This window comes from Chiloscyllium plagiosum, unplaced genomic scaffold, assembly GCF_037043375.1.
Source record: "Chiloscyllium plagiosum isolate Xiang-an unplaced genomic scaffold, Cpla_swu_hap1 HiC_scaffold_24, whole genome shotgun sequence".
NCBI classification, from domain to species: domain Eukaryota; kingdom Metazoa; phylum Chordata; class Chondrichthyes; order Orectolobiformes; family Hemiscylliidae; genus Chiloscyllium; species Chiloscyllium plagiosum.
In genome coordinates, this window is record NW_028270162.1 from 60,553,624 (window position 1) to 60,569,993 (window position 16,370).

Sequence of the window (16,370 nt, forward strand, 5' to 3'; positions counted from 1 at the left end):
AATAAAAGTAGCTATAGTGACTGACAAGTGGAGGGAATCATCATTCTCTTTCCTTCATTCTTATGTGGAGTTATATTTCTACCCACGTCACCCTCCGCCCATTATTACAATTCCTATTGTGGCCAAAAAGAGCTGTGAAAAAGTTAATATACCAAATAAGGTACCCCATTACCCTCTCATACACAACAATAGCAGGACCAAGCAGAAACAACAAGGGGAAGGAAACAAATAGAGATGTTATCACAGCAAATGAATATTTTAAGACCAGTAATCTCTTACTATAAATTAATGGTGCTGGTTACTGACACTGCACTGCCATCCTCTGCTACAAGGGACAAATGGGATGTCCCATGATCATCGGTGGTGTAGAACTCAGGCTCATAGTATCCTGTAGGACGTGTTATATTGTCTGAGATTTTACTCCACAGCTTTGCCGCGAAATACTCTGAAGTCATATTGGAAACGAACTATTAATGAAAAGGATCCAAAGAATAAAATGGTTAGTATAGTGCAGTGGACCTCTCACTTTAGAGACCAGGATTTGAATAAGTCCAGACCGAATGGATGAAGTCTGTCTCTGTCTCTGCTGAATATTCAGGTTTTCAATTTAATGGATATGTGCAGGCTGAACCGAAAACACACCAGTCAATATTAAATGGTCAGTCTCATTCATAGAGGACATAGGATAGTTGGTGTTGGAAATGGCTGATGTCACACAGGATAGTTGAAATGCATCTCTGACAATGACTTCAGGCAGTGTCTTTAAGGCAGTGTTCAGTTTGTGTGGAAAGTTCTGGCAACTAGCGCACAACATTCCAGGAACTCAACTGCTTCCTCAGAGAATCATGGTGGACTATACAGGGTATGATTGTATGATTGTTTCTAAACAAAGGCACAGGCTAAGACCTTCTGATCCATCTTATTCATGCCGGCTTATTGAAAGATCTGTCGAATGAGTCCCACTCCCACATTTTCCAAAGCCCTGCAAATTTTATCTTCACAAATATAAATCTAACTCCCTTTTGAAAAGTATTTTTGAAAATCTTTCCACCATCAGGCAGTGGTTTTCCGATCCCTGCAATTCACTGTGTCTCCCTGTTTCATTTTACTCCACATCCTAAATCAGTTACATTTGGTTACTGACCTTGCTGCATGTGGAAATGATTTGTTGTATTTACTTTTTCAAAGTTTTACCTAATTATGAATTTTCTTTTTGAGGCATGCTTTTTATGCTCCCACCCAGCAGTTTCGGATCAAAAGAACTAGTTAAGGAGAACGTAATTTTAAAAACTGTCTTCAGGCTTAAGTTCCTTTCGAACTCCATTTGCTGCATATTAATAGTAAAACTACCATATATGGTAGTCTTAGACATAACAGGCTCTAATCTGAATGTGGGATTGCTCAGAGATTATTCATTGAACTGCATCAATAATGCATTATTTATCTAACTCCTCCTACATGGTTATTTGTGCCCAGTAGGGAGCAGCTTAATGACATCATCACAAGGTTGCTCTAGAGTCCTAAAGCCGATCCACAATACCCCTTTCTAAGACTTTCCTCCTTTCCTTCTAAACATTGATGAACATATTTATACATTCTCAAATGAATCAAGTGACTTAGATTACTCCTTTTTACAACACTTTGTGTACAGTTTCTCCTTATCTCTCTCACTCCTCCCGAGTCCTTGACTTGATTAATCTGTGTTATTAGATGGATAAGGAAAGTCTGTGATAAGGTATAGAAACACTTCACATGAAGTTGGTGAGTTTTTTCTTTCTCTGCTGATTTCCATTAATTCAGAGATTTAATCAATCTGGAAGCTTGATCACACACCTTGAACAAGTAGTGCTTGCTGAAGGATCCTATGCTGGTATAAGTCCAGTAAAACAGAGGGAAATTGCTTCTTCTATGTAAATAGCTTGTCTATAAGGCGATGTTGTGTGGGAAAACAGGGATGTAGTTCATTCTTCAGTAGTTATTCCTCACGTAAAGAAGCATGTTCCATTGGAGTATTGACCTGTTCTTGAAGGTTCTGTCTCAAAGCATACATTTATGTTTTGACTTGGAAAAGATTTGGTTTGATGTTTGATGTGTTCTTTAAACTGTACAGTTTCTAATGTTTCCAAACAAAAAAATCTATTTTTTTTTTGTGGAAAACTAGAATTGTGGATGAGATCCGACTCTGTTCATTTTGCTTCCCAAGTGGCTGGATCAAAACCGGAAACAAACAGGTTCGAGTGTGGGCGGCACGGTGGCAAAGTGGTTAGCACCACTGCCTCACAGCACCAGGGACCCGGGTTCAATTCCTGCCTCAGGCGACTGTCTGTGTGGAGTTTGCACATTCTCCCAGTGTCTGCGTGGGTTTCCTCCGGGTGCTCCAGTTTCCTCCCACAGTCCAAAAATGTGCAGGTCAGGTGAACTGGCCATGCTAAATTGCCCGTAGTGTTAGGTAAAGGGGTAAATGTAACCAGAATGGGTCTGGGTGAGTTGCTCTTCGGAGGGTCAGTGTGGGCTTGTTGGGTCGAAGGGCCTGTTTCCACACTGTAAGTAATCTAATCTAAAGTCATTCAGCACAGAAAACGGCCCTTCAGTCCATTTTATCTGCTCCAGTCATTTAACATCTATCTATCCTAATCCCATTTTTCTAGCATTTGATCCATAGCTTTGTCTGTTATGATTTCAAGTGCTTTTCTAAATTGATCTTAATTGTCGTGATGGTCCCTACTTCTACAACCACTTTGGCAATGAGTAACAGATATTCACAACCCTTTTGAAACTTCTTGTAACTTTATGAACCATTTCTCCCCCTCAACTTCTCTCTAAATCCCCTGCTCCTTACTTTAAAACTGCAACAATAACCTGGTTATTGAACAGAAAAGGGTCTCCCTATCTACTCCATCTATGCCACTCATATCTTTGTATAATTCAGTATCGTCTCTCGTAAGAATGACCCCAACCTAATTAGTCTGTCTTCTTAGCTGAAACACTCCAGCCTAGGCGTAATTCTTGAGTGTCCTCCATACTCTCTCTAATGCAATAACATCCTTTTTATAGTGTGACAGCCAGAACTGTGTACAGTACTGTGACCTAACGAACACTGTAAATGGTCCATCAGAACCTCTTAGCTTTTGCAATGCTTTTTAATGCTTTGACTAATAACAGCAAATATAGGGCAACCCCTGCATCCGCTGAATCATTTTCCATGGATTTAGTCACCTGCGGTTTACTGCAGCTTGAACATATTAAAGGGAACCTTCCGGAACCAGGGACCGGAGGTTGCTGCAAAGGTGAATGTCCGGTTGAGCTGAATGGGTTTGCACCTATCTGCAGTTTTGGGCTCCTGTGGTAGGTCTTGGAATGTATTCCCCCCGCAGGTACGGTGGGGTTCTTAATTTTTGTAAACACCTTATCCAATTGTCCTGCTACCTTTAAGGATCAATGGACGTGCACATCACGGTCCCTCTGTACTTCCAAAGGGTCCTACCATTCAACATGCATGCCCTTGCATTGTTAGTCCACCCAAAATACATCCCACATTTTGTGAGGATTAAATTCCATTCTTCCTATTAAGGCCATCTGATCAGCCCATCTAATTTATTTTGTAGTCTAAGGTTTCTCTCCTCACTATTTATCAAAGCATCAATGTTTGTGTCATCTGTGAACTTACTGTCATACCTCCTAGATTCACATCTGGATCATTAATATGCTTAACAAAGGCTTCCAGCAAAACAAAATCCTTTGACCATCACCCTCTGTTGCCTACTACTAAGCATCTACACGTCCTCAAAAAATTCAAACAAATTCATTAGACATGACCTTCCATTTACAAAGCCAAGCTGATTATCCTTGATTAATCCTTGTCTTTTCAAGTGGAGATTGATCTGCCTTAGCATTTTTGAGAAAATTTGTAGCCCAGGTTGATGTTAAGTATGAAAGTTAGCTGGCTGAGCTGGAAGGTTTGTTTTCAGACATTTCATCACCATGACCAGGTGTTGGTTTCTTAAGGTTTGATATCACCCTGTAAGACCTATAAATAGTGAGGTGGGACATACCACCAGTGCTTCGCCAGAGACACGTACTGGTGATGTTACCTAGTCACGGTGACAAAATGTCTGAAAACAAGCCTTCCAGCTCAGCGAGCTATCTTACATATTGATTCTGTCTCTCCAATTGTTTCCCAATAGTTTCCAACTGTTTCCAACAGTGATGGCTTCTTGACTGGCCAGAGAGGTTTTGAAAATAATGTCAGAGTCCCTGTTTCTCACAGCAAAGTATTCATTTAAAATGCTAGCTATGTCTTCCAGGTCTACATGGAATTGTCACATTAATCCCTTGAGTTTATCATCAATGAACTTGGTGTCTCCAATCAATCTTACAAACTCATCACAAGTCACCTTCTTGGAAACCCTAGAACATTACAACAGGAACAGCAGTGCTTTTCCAGTGTCATATGCATGCAAATACCTAGACAATGCCTAACTCACACCCATGGACATTCAAGGTAGAACAAGAACTAATGACAATTCAGTTAGTGTGCAGTGTGACTGTGCATGGTGAAGACATTTCAATTAACTGAACAACATTAGACTGACAATTTACCTCAGTCATGTTGACAAATCGTGGATCTCCCATCATGCCTCTCCTTGCAAATGCAAATTTAAAGGCTTCAGCTATTCGGTGATATGTCAAGGCCCTCTGCTTCGGAGAAGAAATACTATCTGAAGTAAAATTGTAACCTGTAAATAAAAAGTAAGCTGAGACATAACATGGGAATGTAATTATCTGAATAAAGTCCATCAGTAATCCAAGGAAGATGGGATAAAGATCTTTTATGGTGGTTTTAATGTGAGATCAGTACAAAACATCAGAAGCCAATGTCACACCATTCTTAATACATGAAAGGAAATTCAGACACATTAGTCTCACATGAAAAATTGACAGACTGTTACAATGGATCATCCAAAGACCTTCCAAAATAAAATAGTCAACACATTTTCAGGAATGAGAGATCCTATCTGTTCTCCCACTTGAAGCTACATCTCAATTTGACTCTGGAAGTAACCGAACTGATTGGCACAGTCAGAACCCCAGTTGTGCTTTCCCTGCTATTGGTGTGCCTCAAGCTCAAAGGCTGTGATGGTTCACAAGGGCACTAGAATAGAATTATAGAGTTATAAAGCTATTATAGCATTGGAAAGAGTTCCATCAGCCCATCATATCCTCGTTGGTCATTAATCATCCATCTATTCTGAGCCAATATTCCATCAATTGGCCCATAGCCTTCTATGCTATAAGACTTCAAGAGCTCGTCTAATTAGTTTTTAAATGTCTTCAGGGTTCCCGCCATTTTAGGCAGTGTGTTCCAGATACCCAAAACCCTCTGGGTGAAAATATTTTTTCTCAAATCCCCTGTAAACCTCCTGCCCCTTACATTAAAACTGTTATTGACCCCTCACTAAGGGGAAACGTTTCTCCCTATCTACCCTGTCTACACTGCTCAACACAATCAGATTCCGTCTCAGCCTAAGGAAAACAACTGTTCATAGCGGAACCATCCCAGCTCAGGCAATACCCTGATGAATCTTTTCTGCGCTGTCTCTAATGTAATTACATCCTTCCTATAATGTGGCAATGAGAGCCAATATTCCAGCTGTGGCCTAACTAACACTATATACAGTTCCATTATAATCTCCCTGTTTTTGCGTTGCTTGATGGGCTGAACTAGTTCCTGGAGCAGCACTGAGAAACCTTGGAGAACTAACAGTCTGAACAGCTTCCAAACCCATTAAACAGCATCAATGACATGGCTGACACTATCAAGGTTTATTCAATCAGTCTTTGAAATGAGTGGCCAACCATTCAGCCCAAATAGGCAGTAGCACTACTAAGTTGTACTTTGTACCAGCTGTGGGATCCCAACACAACCTTCAGTGGAGAAATCTAACTTGTTGACCAGGAAGAGACTTTCAAAAGGCCAAAGGCACTGATTTTTTTCACATGACTGTACCTCCTAACCTGGATTCAAAAATGTCTTCCAGCACAGCTGGTCCATCCCTCATCCTAAATTGATTCCCCATCCCCACACTTTGAACTCGAGGCACACATTTCAAACATAGTTCTTTTGAATACTTGGTCAGGAAAGCAATTGAATTGGAATAGCTGTGGGGACTGCATATCTACTGCCCATAATTGCCACTCACTTGATGAACATTTTCTGTGGAGTTTTTGTGGCCACAATACTAGGATAACATGGAAGCTTTGGAGAGGTACCAGGATGCTGACTATGAGGAAAGGTTAAAAAGAGTCGGATTGTTTTCACTGGAAAGACAGCAGCTGAGAGGAGGCCTGATAGAGGCCTGTGAGAGGGGTGGAAAGGATGGATAGTCAGAGGCTTTTTTTTTCAATTACAAGGGGGCACAGGTTCAAGGTCAGATGGGGATGTTTTTCATGCAGAAAATAGTAGGAGCCTGGAACTCACTGCCAGAAAAAGTGGTGGAAGCAGGCACAATGGCAACAGTTAAGAGGCATCTGGATGGTCACATGAATAAGAAGAGATTAGAGGCTTATGGACCAAATAATGGCAGAAGGTTTGTTTTTCAGTTTAGTTAGGGCATGATGATTAGCACAGGCTTAGAGGGCCGAACGGTCCGTTCCTGTACTGTACTTCTTTTTTGTTTATAAATAATTATTTCACCAACTGATCTCAGAAACACAAAGCTTGGTGAAGCTGAATAAAATCATTGGACCAAATAATGAAATCAATACTGGAAGTTTGGGTAGGTCATAACTGAATGATCTGACTGCACAACCATGGGAAGATTTCTGTGGATTTCAGTGGGAATCGCAGAGAAGCAAATGACATTTTAATTCTGGCCATTCCTGTTGGTGTTACCTATCCTGCTGACCAAAATGTCACTGCTGTGATATCTCACCCTTCAGGATGTTCAGTATCAATGCAAGCACAGGTCCACTGGTAGGGGCACTTGGCACAAACAACGTGTAGTTACTAATCGATATGTTCACCATATCTTTAGGTAATAGGTAATGAGCTCTGTAACCTCTCAGGTCCTCAAGAGTTATAATCCCACCTGCAGAGGAGAAAGTAATTCAACACAATGGTGCCAAATAAATATAGGAGAGTAGATGTAGACTCATTATCATCGCAGTAGTCAACTGTCCTCCATCATACACAGTTTAATCAGCACTGCATACGACATTACAGAGTGGAAAAATCAGTTTATATGTATTTCTGAGGAAGGTCATAACAGCCCATATACAATCATTCTTAAAACGTAAGCTTGCAGAATTAATTTCCTATCTCTGCTATTTTAGATGAGATGATGAAAGTCTTCCTGAATTGCTGGAGTCTGTGTATTGAGGTAATCACAGTACCGTTCAATGTTACGACCAAGTCATAAAGAAACATGTCCAATTTAAAATGGTGTGTAACTTGGAAGATAAGTTGGAGATGGCAGTATTTTTTTGCCTGTTGCCATTGCCTTTCTTACAGAAAATCATATTTAATTAACTTGCTGGAGATTTTGTGAAGAGACTATCATTAAAGAAGAAATGGTGAGGTATCTGGATGTGAGGGGTTCCATTAGGCAGATGCAGCATGGATTCAGGAAGGGAAGGTCGTTTTTGACTTATCATTATTAGTCAAATAGTCATTAAAGAAGGTCATCTTTAACTCCACTTACTGGAGTTCTTTGAGGATGTAACAAATGCAGTGGATGGAGAAGAACAAATGGGGTATGTTGTATACTTGGATTTCCAGAGGGCATTTGGTAAGGTGCTGCATAAAATACTCATTCATAAGATAAGAATGCATGGAGTTGTGGGGAAAGTACTGGTATGGATAGAGGACTGGGCAACCAATTGAAAGCAGAGAGTTGGGATAAATGAATGTTTCTCTGGTTGGAGATCAATGGTGAGCAAAGTGCTGCATGGGTTGGTGTTGGGCACACAACTGCTCATGATATATATAAATGATTTGGAAGAGGAGACCAAGTGTAACGTATCTGAGTTGCTGACGACACTAAATTAAGTGGAAAGGCAAACTGTTCAGAGGATGTGGAGGATCTGCAGAGAAATTTAGGTTAAGTGAGTGGGTAAGGGTCTGGCAGATGGAGCACAATGTTGGTAAATGTGAGGTTATCCTCCTTGGAAGTAAAAATAGTAAGTAAGAGTATTGTTTAAATGGTGAAAGATTGCAGCGAGCTGTTGTGCAGAGGGACTTACGAGTGCTCGTATATGAATCACTAAACGTTGATTTGCAGGTGCAACAGGTAATCAGGAAGGCTAATGGAATATTGGCTTCCATTACTAGAGTGATTGAATTTCAGAGCAGGGAGGTTCTGCTGCAATTGTACAAGGTGTTGGTGAGGCCATACCTGGAGTATTGTGCACAGTTCTGGTCTCCTTACTTGAGGAAGGATATACTGGCTTTGGGGGCGGTGCAGAGGAGGTTCACCAGGTTGATTCCAGAGATGAGGGGGTTACCCTATGGAGAGAGGTTGAGCCGCCTGGTCTGTACTCGCTAGAATTTAGAAGAATGCGAGGGATCTTATAGAAACATATAAAATTATGAAAGCCATAGATAGGATAGAGGCAGCCAAGTTGTTTCCACTGAGATGGGTGAGACTAGGACATCGGGGAAGTAGATTTAGGACATAGCTGAGGAGCAACTGCTTTCCCCAGAAAGTAGTGAATCTATGGAATTCTCTGCCTAAGGAAACAGTAGAGGCAGCTTCATTAAGTATATTCAAGACGCAGTTGGATGGGTTTTGCATGGTAGGGGAATTAAGGGTAATGGGAATAATGCAGGTAGGAGGAGGTGGGACATGGATAGATCAGCCATGATCTTAATGAATGGTGGACCAGGCTCAACGGGCCAAATGGTCTAATCCTGCTTCTATTATTATGAAGCTATGAATAACAGGGTTGATGAGGGTATTGCTGGTGATGTAGTGTACATGCATTCTAAAGGCATTTGAATAGTGCCACACAACAAACTTGTGAAAAATTCATGAAATAAAAGGGACAATAGCAACATGAATACAAAATTAGCTGCTGAGTGATGAGATTCAGAGACTATTTATTAAATAGGATATTTAATAGGATATTTTTTAAACTAGAAGAAGGCTTTTAATGGAGTTCCGTGGTCATTGTAGGGGCTCTTGTTTTTCCTAATTTATGATAATGATCAAGATTCTGGCATGCAGGGAATAATTTCAAAGCTTGTACGAGATACAAAACTTTGCAAGGAGGATGAAGTTGACCTGCCCTTCTCAATCTACCATAAATATGGTGATGGGGTTTTTTTTTATCTTCAACAGGGTATTTGTACACGATGTGGTGATACTTACATTAGTCTCATAGCATAAGAACTAGATGTTGGTAACACACAAAGGTTCAATACATGCTTATTACAGATATTGGAATCTGTACACATGACTATCAAAGGCACCTCCATGTCTGGACTAATACAGAGCAATTCATTTCAAACTTTTGCTGGCTCTGTCAACATGTCATGCTGCAAGTGTCTCCAGCAAGATGGAGCCTGAGACCTTTAAACCATCAGGACACAGGGCATGATATAATAATGATCCCATGAGCATGTCTCCTGGACACGTATTGCATACCAGCTGTAGAAGATAATGCAGTGGGATAGTGCAGATCTTCAAATGGACATTGATAAGTTGGTGGAATGGGCAAATATATTTCAGATAAAGTTCAATGAGGGAAGTATGAGGTGATACAGATGGTTGAAAGAACATGTAGAGATTGTATAAAGAATATTACTTTAAAGAGTGAGCAGGAGAGACCTAGGTGTTGTGTGTGTTTGTGTTATATATAATGTACATAAATCATTAAAGACAGCAGGAGAGGTCAAAAGAGTGGTTAAAGAAGCATAACCTATCTTAGTCTTTGTTAATATGGTTATACAATACAGGAGCAGGAGGTTATGCTGAACGTGTATGAGATACAAGTTAGACCTTGCCTCGAGTATTGTGTACTGTTCTGGTTCCCACACTTCAGGAAGGATTTGAGCACATTGAAGAGAGAGCAAAAGGGATTTACAAGAATGGTTCAAGAGATATAAAAATACAGGTACAAAGATAGATTGGAGAGGTTGGGACTATTTTCCTCAGAGAGGAGAAGGCTAAGAGAAGATTTGATAGAACAGTTTAAAATCACAAGGACTAGAGAGAATAGAGAGGATGAAACTGATCTGACTGATGAAAAGTCCAAAAAACAATGGGGCACAGATTTAAAGTGATTTGCAAAAGAAGTTCATGTGAGGTAAGAAAAACCTTTTCATACAAATGAAATGAGAACTGTGGTGGTGGCAGAATCAAAAGATGCATTCAAAAGGGCATGAGATAATTGTTTAAAATGAAATAATGTGTACAGTTATAGGACAAGGGTGACAGAATTGCAATCAATCATGATACCTATTCAAACAGCCTATGCAGATATAGGTGGCATAGTGGCACGGTGGTTAGCACTGCTACCTCACAGCGCCATGGACACAGGTACAATTTCAGCGTTGGGAGACTGTCTGTTTGGGGTTTGCAGGTTCTCCCCATGTCTGAGTTATCTTCATTCCAGTGTTTCAGTTTCCTTCCACAGTCCAAAGATATGTAGGTTAGGTGGATTGCCCTGGGAAATGCCTTGGGAAATGTGGGGTTATGGAAGTGGGTTTGTCCTTGGTGGGATGCGTTTGTGAGGGTGGGTGAAGAGTTGGTGGATCTCATTATGCACTGTAATGATAAACAAAGTCTTTTCCCTGGAGTGTAGAGGGTATAGGTTTAGGGTGAGAGGGGAAAGATATCAAAGAGACCTAAGAGGCAAGTTTTTCATGCAGAAGATGGTAAGTGTATGGAATGAGCTGCCAGAGGAAGTGGTGAAGGCTGGTACAATTGCAACATTTAAAAGGCATCTGGATGGGTATATGAATAGGAAGGGTTTGGAGGGATATGGGCCGGGTGCTGGCAGGTGGGATAAGATTGGGTTGGAATAGCTGGTCGGCTTGAACAAGTTGGACTGAAGGGTCTGGTTCCGCACTGTACATCTCTATGACTCTATTTATGTAGTAGAAGTCTGCTGTTGGCAACCAGCCAGTTCCCACATTGTAATAACTGAAAACTTTAAATTTTAATCTGAGAATTATGAAGGGACACAAGTCTCAATTCAAACCAGTGTATAAATTGGTTTAAATCACACAATAAAAGCTAGATGCATTTAAATTAAATAACTTAAAATTACACACTGCTCTCACTAATGATGACCATGAAAGCTCTTACCAATTGTTACAAAAACCCATTTGGTTTACAAATGTCCTTCGCAGAAGGAAATCTGCCTTCCTTACTTGGTCTGGCCTACATCTGTCTCAAGTTCTGCACTCAGGTGGTTAATTCTGAACTGGGTCTGAAATGGCCTAGCAAGCCATTCACTTCAAAGGCATTTAAGGATGTGCAGCAGATGCTGGTCTTGCCAGCAAAATCCATATCTCATGAAAGAATAAAGAAAAAAAACTTAGGGAAAAATCTCCAGACAAGAAATGATTAATCAGTGCAATGAATCTCTTCGCTGCAGCATTACAGGTTATTTACCTTAGTATCCAACTACATTTTGAATATCTTTCATGTCTTTGTCTCCAACTAGAATATTACTTCCAATGTTGTTTATCCTCCATATGAAGAACTTCTTCCTCAAATGTTTTGGTTTGTATGCTTTCTTTTGAAGCAATAATCTGTTTTCATCTTGTCTATCTTTTGTGTTTTAATGCTATTGTGTTTCTAGTCTGTAACACACAAGTGTCACAGACTTTCCTCATACCTCATAACTTATCTCCCTAATACCTAGGATCAGTTATCTTTGCTGCTTTTGTGCAACAACAGAATAGAGTGATGTATCTGATAATCATACACAACAGATTGTAGTAACAGCCAGAAATATAGGTCATCTATCAGGGTTTCTATTAGTCCAAAGGGTGTATTTTTCATTGCATATTATAATATGTCACAGATTGGAATATGTGGAATTTATTCCTGATGACAATTTGACATGGCCTGGGATATTTTCCATTTTCTTTTATCCAGAAAAGCATGATATAAACATAAATCAACGTTGATTCTTTCTTTAAGTGTACTTTTTAAAAGTTTTTGTTGCTAAATTGTCATTCCTCTGTGTTTGCAATCACCTTCCTATCTCCATCTCTTCTATCTCTGTCTCCATCTCCATAGCCTTCAGGACTGGATCTCGAGTTTTTAGTGGGTGGAGTTTCCCATCCACATGGTGTGAAGGAGGCCTATAGTGGCATGATTGTCGAAACACTTGCCTCTACGGATGGTTCCACAGAGGTGGTTGACGTGTCTTTCATAGTCTTCTCCCTAGTTTTAATTATGTATGACAGCGGATCAATTTTTTTAAGCACGAATCCATGGAGAGCTGTCACCAAACTTCCTTATGTGGACTGTATCTCCCGGTGTCTCATCTCTGTCTATCATGATCCGTTTGTTGGATTCTTGATTGATTAAATCTTGATGCTTAAGTTTGGGAAAGTCAGGCTAAGCCGTGTCCAAAGTGTCAGCCCATCCACCAGGGCTGCACTTGTCATCATTTGTGGCACGATCCTGAAGTTGAAGAGGCAACTTGCAAGCTTTTTGAACATCTGGACCACCCGCTCAGCTAGAACATTCGAGGATGGGCGGTATGGTGCCAAATGAATATGCCCTACCTGTTGGTCTTCATAAAGATCTGCAGGCTTGTTTAAAGATTGGTGAAGTTTTTCTATGAGGCTGTAAGAGTTAATAGAAGCCATTCAGTGCCTATCGATATATTTTGAATGGGGATCGATAAAGATTAAGAACATAGTGCCCATAAATGGCCCTTGAAAGTCTGAATGTAGTCGCATTCACGGTCTCCTAGGCCAATCCCATTGGCGCAGTGAGGCTGCTGGGCCTTCTGGTTTACCTGGAAAGCTTTGCCTCTCTTGACCAGGTTTCTGATAACTGTGCCTTTGTCAGGCCACCAAATACAGCGCCTTGTGAGCTATAATTTTGATTATAGCAATTTTTGGAGGCCATTGAGCAATTCTTGAAGTTTTTGTCACTCATGTAGATGCGAGACAAACATCAGGGCTCCCTACAAGATTTTTTTTATTTCAAAAATATACTTTATTCATAAAATAATTTGATGGTCTGTACATTTGGTCATGCCATACGTATGTAAACATGTACATACAGAGATCAGAATTTATCATTTTTATACAGGTCTGTACATTTTTCAATCATATGCCCATATAAATAGCTGAGGCGTCAGCAGAGCCCAAATGACTGCATGGACCCCCTGTTCTTCTTTAGGCAGGCAGACTTTACACAGTGGTCTTTCCCCACCGCGCCTTGGCGGCAGCTGCCCCAAGCTTCAGCGCATCCCTCAACACGTAGTCCTGGACCTTGAAATATGCCAGTCTGCAACACTCAGTCGGGGTCAACTCCTTCAGCTGGAAGATCAGCAGGTTTCGGACCACCCAGAGAGCGTCCTTCACCGAGTTGATGATCCTCCAGGCACAGTTGATGTTCGTCTCAGTGTGCGTCCTGGGGAACAGGCCGTAGAGCACGGAGTCCCGCGTCACGGCGCTGCTCGGGACGAACTTTGACAAACACCACTGCATTCCTCTCCAGACTTCCTCTGCATAGGCACATTCCAGACGGAGGTGTGTGACAGTCTCGTCCCCCCCCGCAGCCGCTTCGAGGGCAGCGTGCGGTGCAGCTGAGAGTCCGGGCGTGCATAAAGGATCTCACAGGCAGAGCCCTTCTCACCACCAGCCAAGCCATGTCTTGGTGCTTGTTGGAAAGTTCTGGCGATGAGGCATTCTGCCAAATGGCTTTGACAGTCTGCTCAGGGACCGCTCGGAAGGATCCGCCCTCTCCTTTTCCCGAAGGGTCTCAAGGACACTACGTGCTGACCACTTCCTAATGGAATTGTGGTCAAAGGTGTTTTTCTTCATAAACTTCTCCACGAAGGACAGGTGATACGGAACGGTCCAACTACTCGGAGCGTTCCGCGGCAGCGAGGCCAGGCCCATCCTTCGCAACACCAGGGACAGGTCGAACCTCAGTACGTAGTGACACTTGGTGTTTGCGTACCGGGGATCCACGCACAGCTTGATGCAGCCACACACAAAGGTGGCCATCAGGGTGAGGGTGGCATTGGGTGTATTTTTTCCCCCGTTGCCCAGATCTTTGTACAGGGAGTCCCTTCGGACCCGGTCCATCTTTGACCTCCATATAAACTGGAAGATGGCCCGGGTGACTGCAGCGGCACAGGTTCTGGGAATAGGCCAGACCTGTGCCACGTATAGTAGCAATGACAGTGCCTCACACCTGATGACCAGGTTTCTTCCCGCGATGGAGAGCGACTGTAGCTTCCATCTGCCCAGTTTCTGCCTCACTTTGCTGATACGCTCCTCCCAAGACTTGGCGCACGCCCCAGCACCCCCGAACCAAATATCCAGCACCTTCAGGTGGTCGGTCCTGATGGTGAAGGGGATCGAGGATTGGTCGGCCCAGTTCCCAAAGAGCATGGCCTCGCTCTTGCCTGTGAGATCCTTTATGCACGCCCGGACTCTCAGCCGCACCGCACGCTGCCCTCGAAGCGGCTGCGGTGGGGACGAGACTGTCACACACCTCCTTCTGGAATGTGCCTACGCAGAGGAAGTCTGGAGAGGAATGCAGTGGTGTTTGTCGAGGTTCGTCCCGAGCAGCGCCGTGATGCGGGACTCCGTGCTCTACGGCCTGTTCCCCGGGACGCACACCGAGACGAACATCAACTGTGCCTGGAGGATCATCAACTCGGTGAAGGACGCTCTGTGGGTGGTCCGAAACCTGCTGATCTTCCAGCTGAAGGAGTTGACCCCGACTGAGTGTTGCAGACTGGCACATTCCATGGTCCAGGACTACGTGTTGAGGGACGCGCTGAAGCTTGGGGCAGCTGCCGCCAAGGCGCGGTGGGGAAAGACCACCGTGTAACACCTGCCTGCCTAACGAAGAACAGGGGGCCCATGCAGTCATTTGGGCTCTGCTGACGCCTCAGCTAATTATATGGGCATATGATCAAAAAATGTACAGACCTGTATAGAAATGATAAGTTTTGATCTCTGTATGTACATGTTTACATATGTATGGCATGACCAACTGTACAGACCATCAAATTATTTTATGAATAAAGTATATTTTTGAAATAAAAAAAAAATAATAGCGCTTCCCGAACGCTCTCGGTCAGATCCACCGACGTCAAGCCGGTGTTCTTCTCTGACCACTGCCTCCTGCTGGCCGACTGTCACCTACAGGACGAGCAGCGGGCTGGTAAGGGAATGTGGAAGCTGAACACCAAGCTGTTGACCCCGGGAAACATGAGGAGCTCAAGAGGGACTACGCAGGTTGGAGAACCGTGAAGCCCCTCTTTGAGTCCCCAGCGGACTGGTGGGAAACAGTAAAAGGGAACATCAAGAGGTTCTTCATCCTCAAAGGTGTTCAGGCGGCGAGAGAGAGGCAGGGAAAACTGTCCCAGCTCCAGGAAAGTATGCAGAACCTGCTCCTGCTGCAGACGATGGGGGTGGATGTCACGGAGGAACTCAAGGAGGTGAAGGGCCAGCAAGCCTCACTCTTTGCCTCAGAGGCCTCCAAGATAATCTTCCGGTCCAGGGTCCGCTCGGTAGAGCAGGATGAGACGTGCTCACGTTTCTTCTTCCAGAAGGTGCACAAAGAGAGCTCCGTGCTCAGCAGCCTGAAGGAAGAAGATGGCTCGATAACGTCATCTCAGGCTGACGTCATGAGGATCAGTAAATCCTTCTATGCCAGTCTGTATGACGCGAAGCCGACCGACAGCACGGCCTCCCAGTCGTTCCTGTCCTCTATCACGGAGGTCTTAGACGACAGAACACGGGAGAGGCTGGACCAGCCGCTATCTCTGGACGAGCTGACCAAGGCCCTCGAGTCCTTCGAAAAGAATAAAACTCCCGGAAGCGACGGCTTACCGGTCGAGCTCTATTCCGCTCAGTGGGACTTGATTGGCCAGGACCTGCTGGAGGTGTATGTCAGTATGCTTCGGGCAGGTACCATGAGTGAATCCATGAGGAAAGGCATCATCACCCTCACCTACAAGCGGAAGGGGGAGAGGGAGGAACTCAAAAATTGGAGACCAATCTCACTGTTGAATGCGGATTACAAAATTCTGTCAAAGGTAATCGCCAACTGGGTCAGTTCTGCTCTGGGGTCGGTGATTCACCCTGACCAAACCTGTGCTATACCGGGCAGGAAGATCGCTGAGGGTCTCGCACTCCTCAGGGATACGATCGCCTA

The 16,370-nt window shown here is 43.1% G+C and overlaps 1 protein-coding gene across 1 annotated transcript in view; it reads right to left on the minus strand.

The window, feature by feature from the left end:
* LOC122562432 (glutathione hydrolase 1 proenzyme-like) overlaps positions 1 to 16,370 on the minus strand; it is a 117,547-nt gene that overhangs the window by 24,891 nt on the left and 76,286 nt on the right. Inside the window, exons 5-7 of the mRNA XM_088000337.1 lie at positions 6,933 to 7,088; positions 4,600 to 4,736; positions 280 to 467 (exon numbers count right to left, since the gene is read on the minus strand). Of these exons, the coding sequence (XP_087856463.1) occupies positions 280 to 467; positions 4,600 to 4,736; positions 6,933 to 7,088 (481 nt within the window). The remainder of the gene's footprint in view (positions 1 to 279; positions 468 to 4,599; positions 4,737 to 6,932; positions 7,089 to 16,370) is intronic.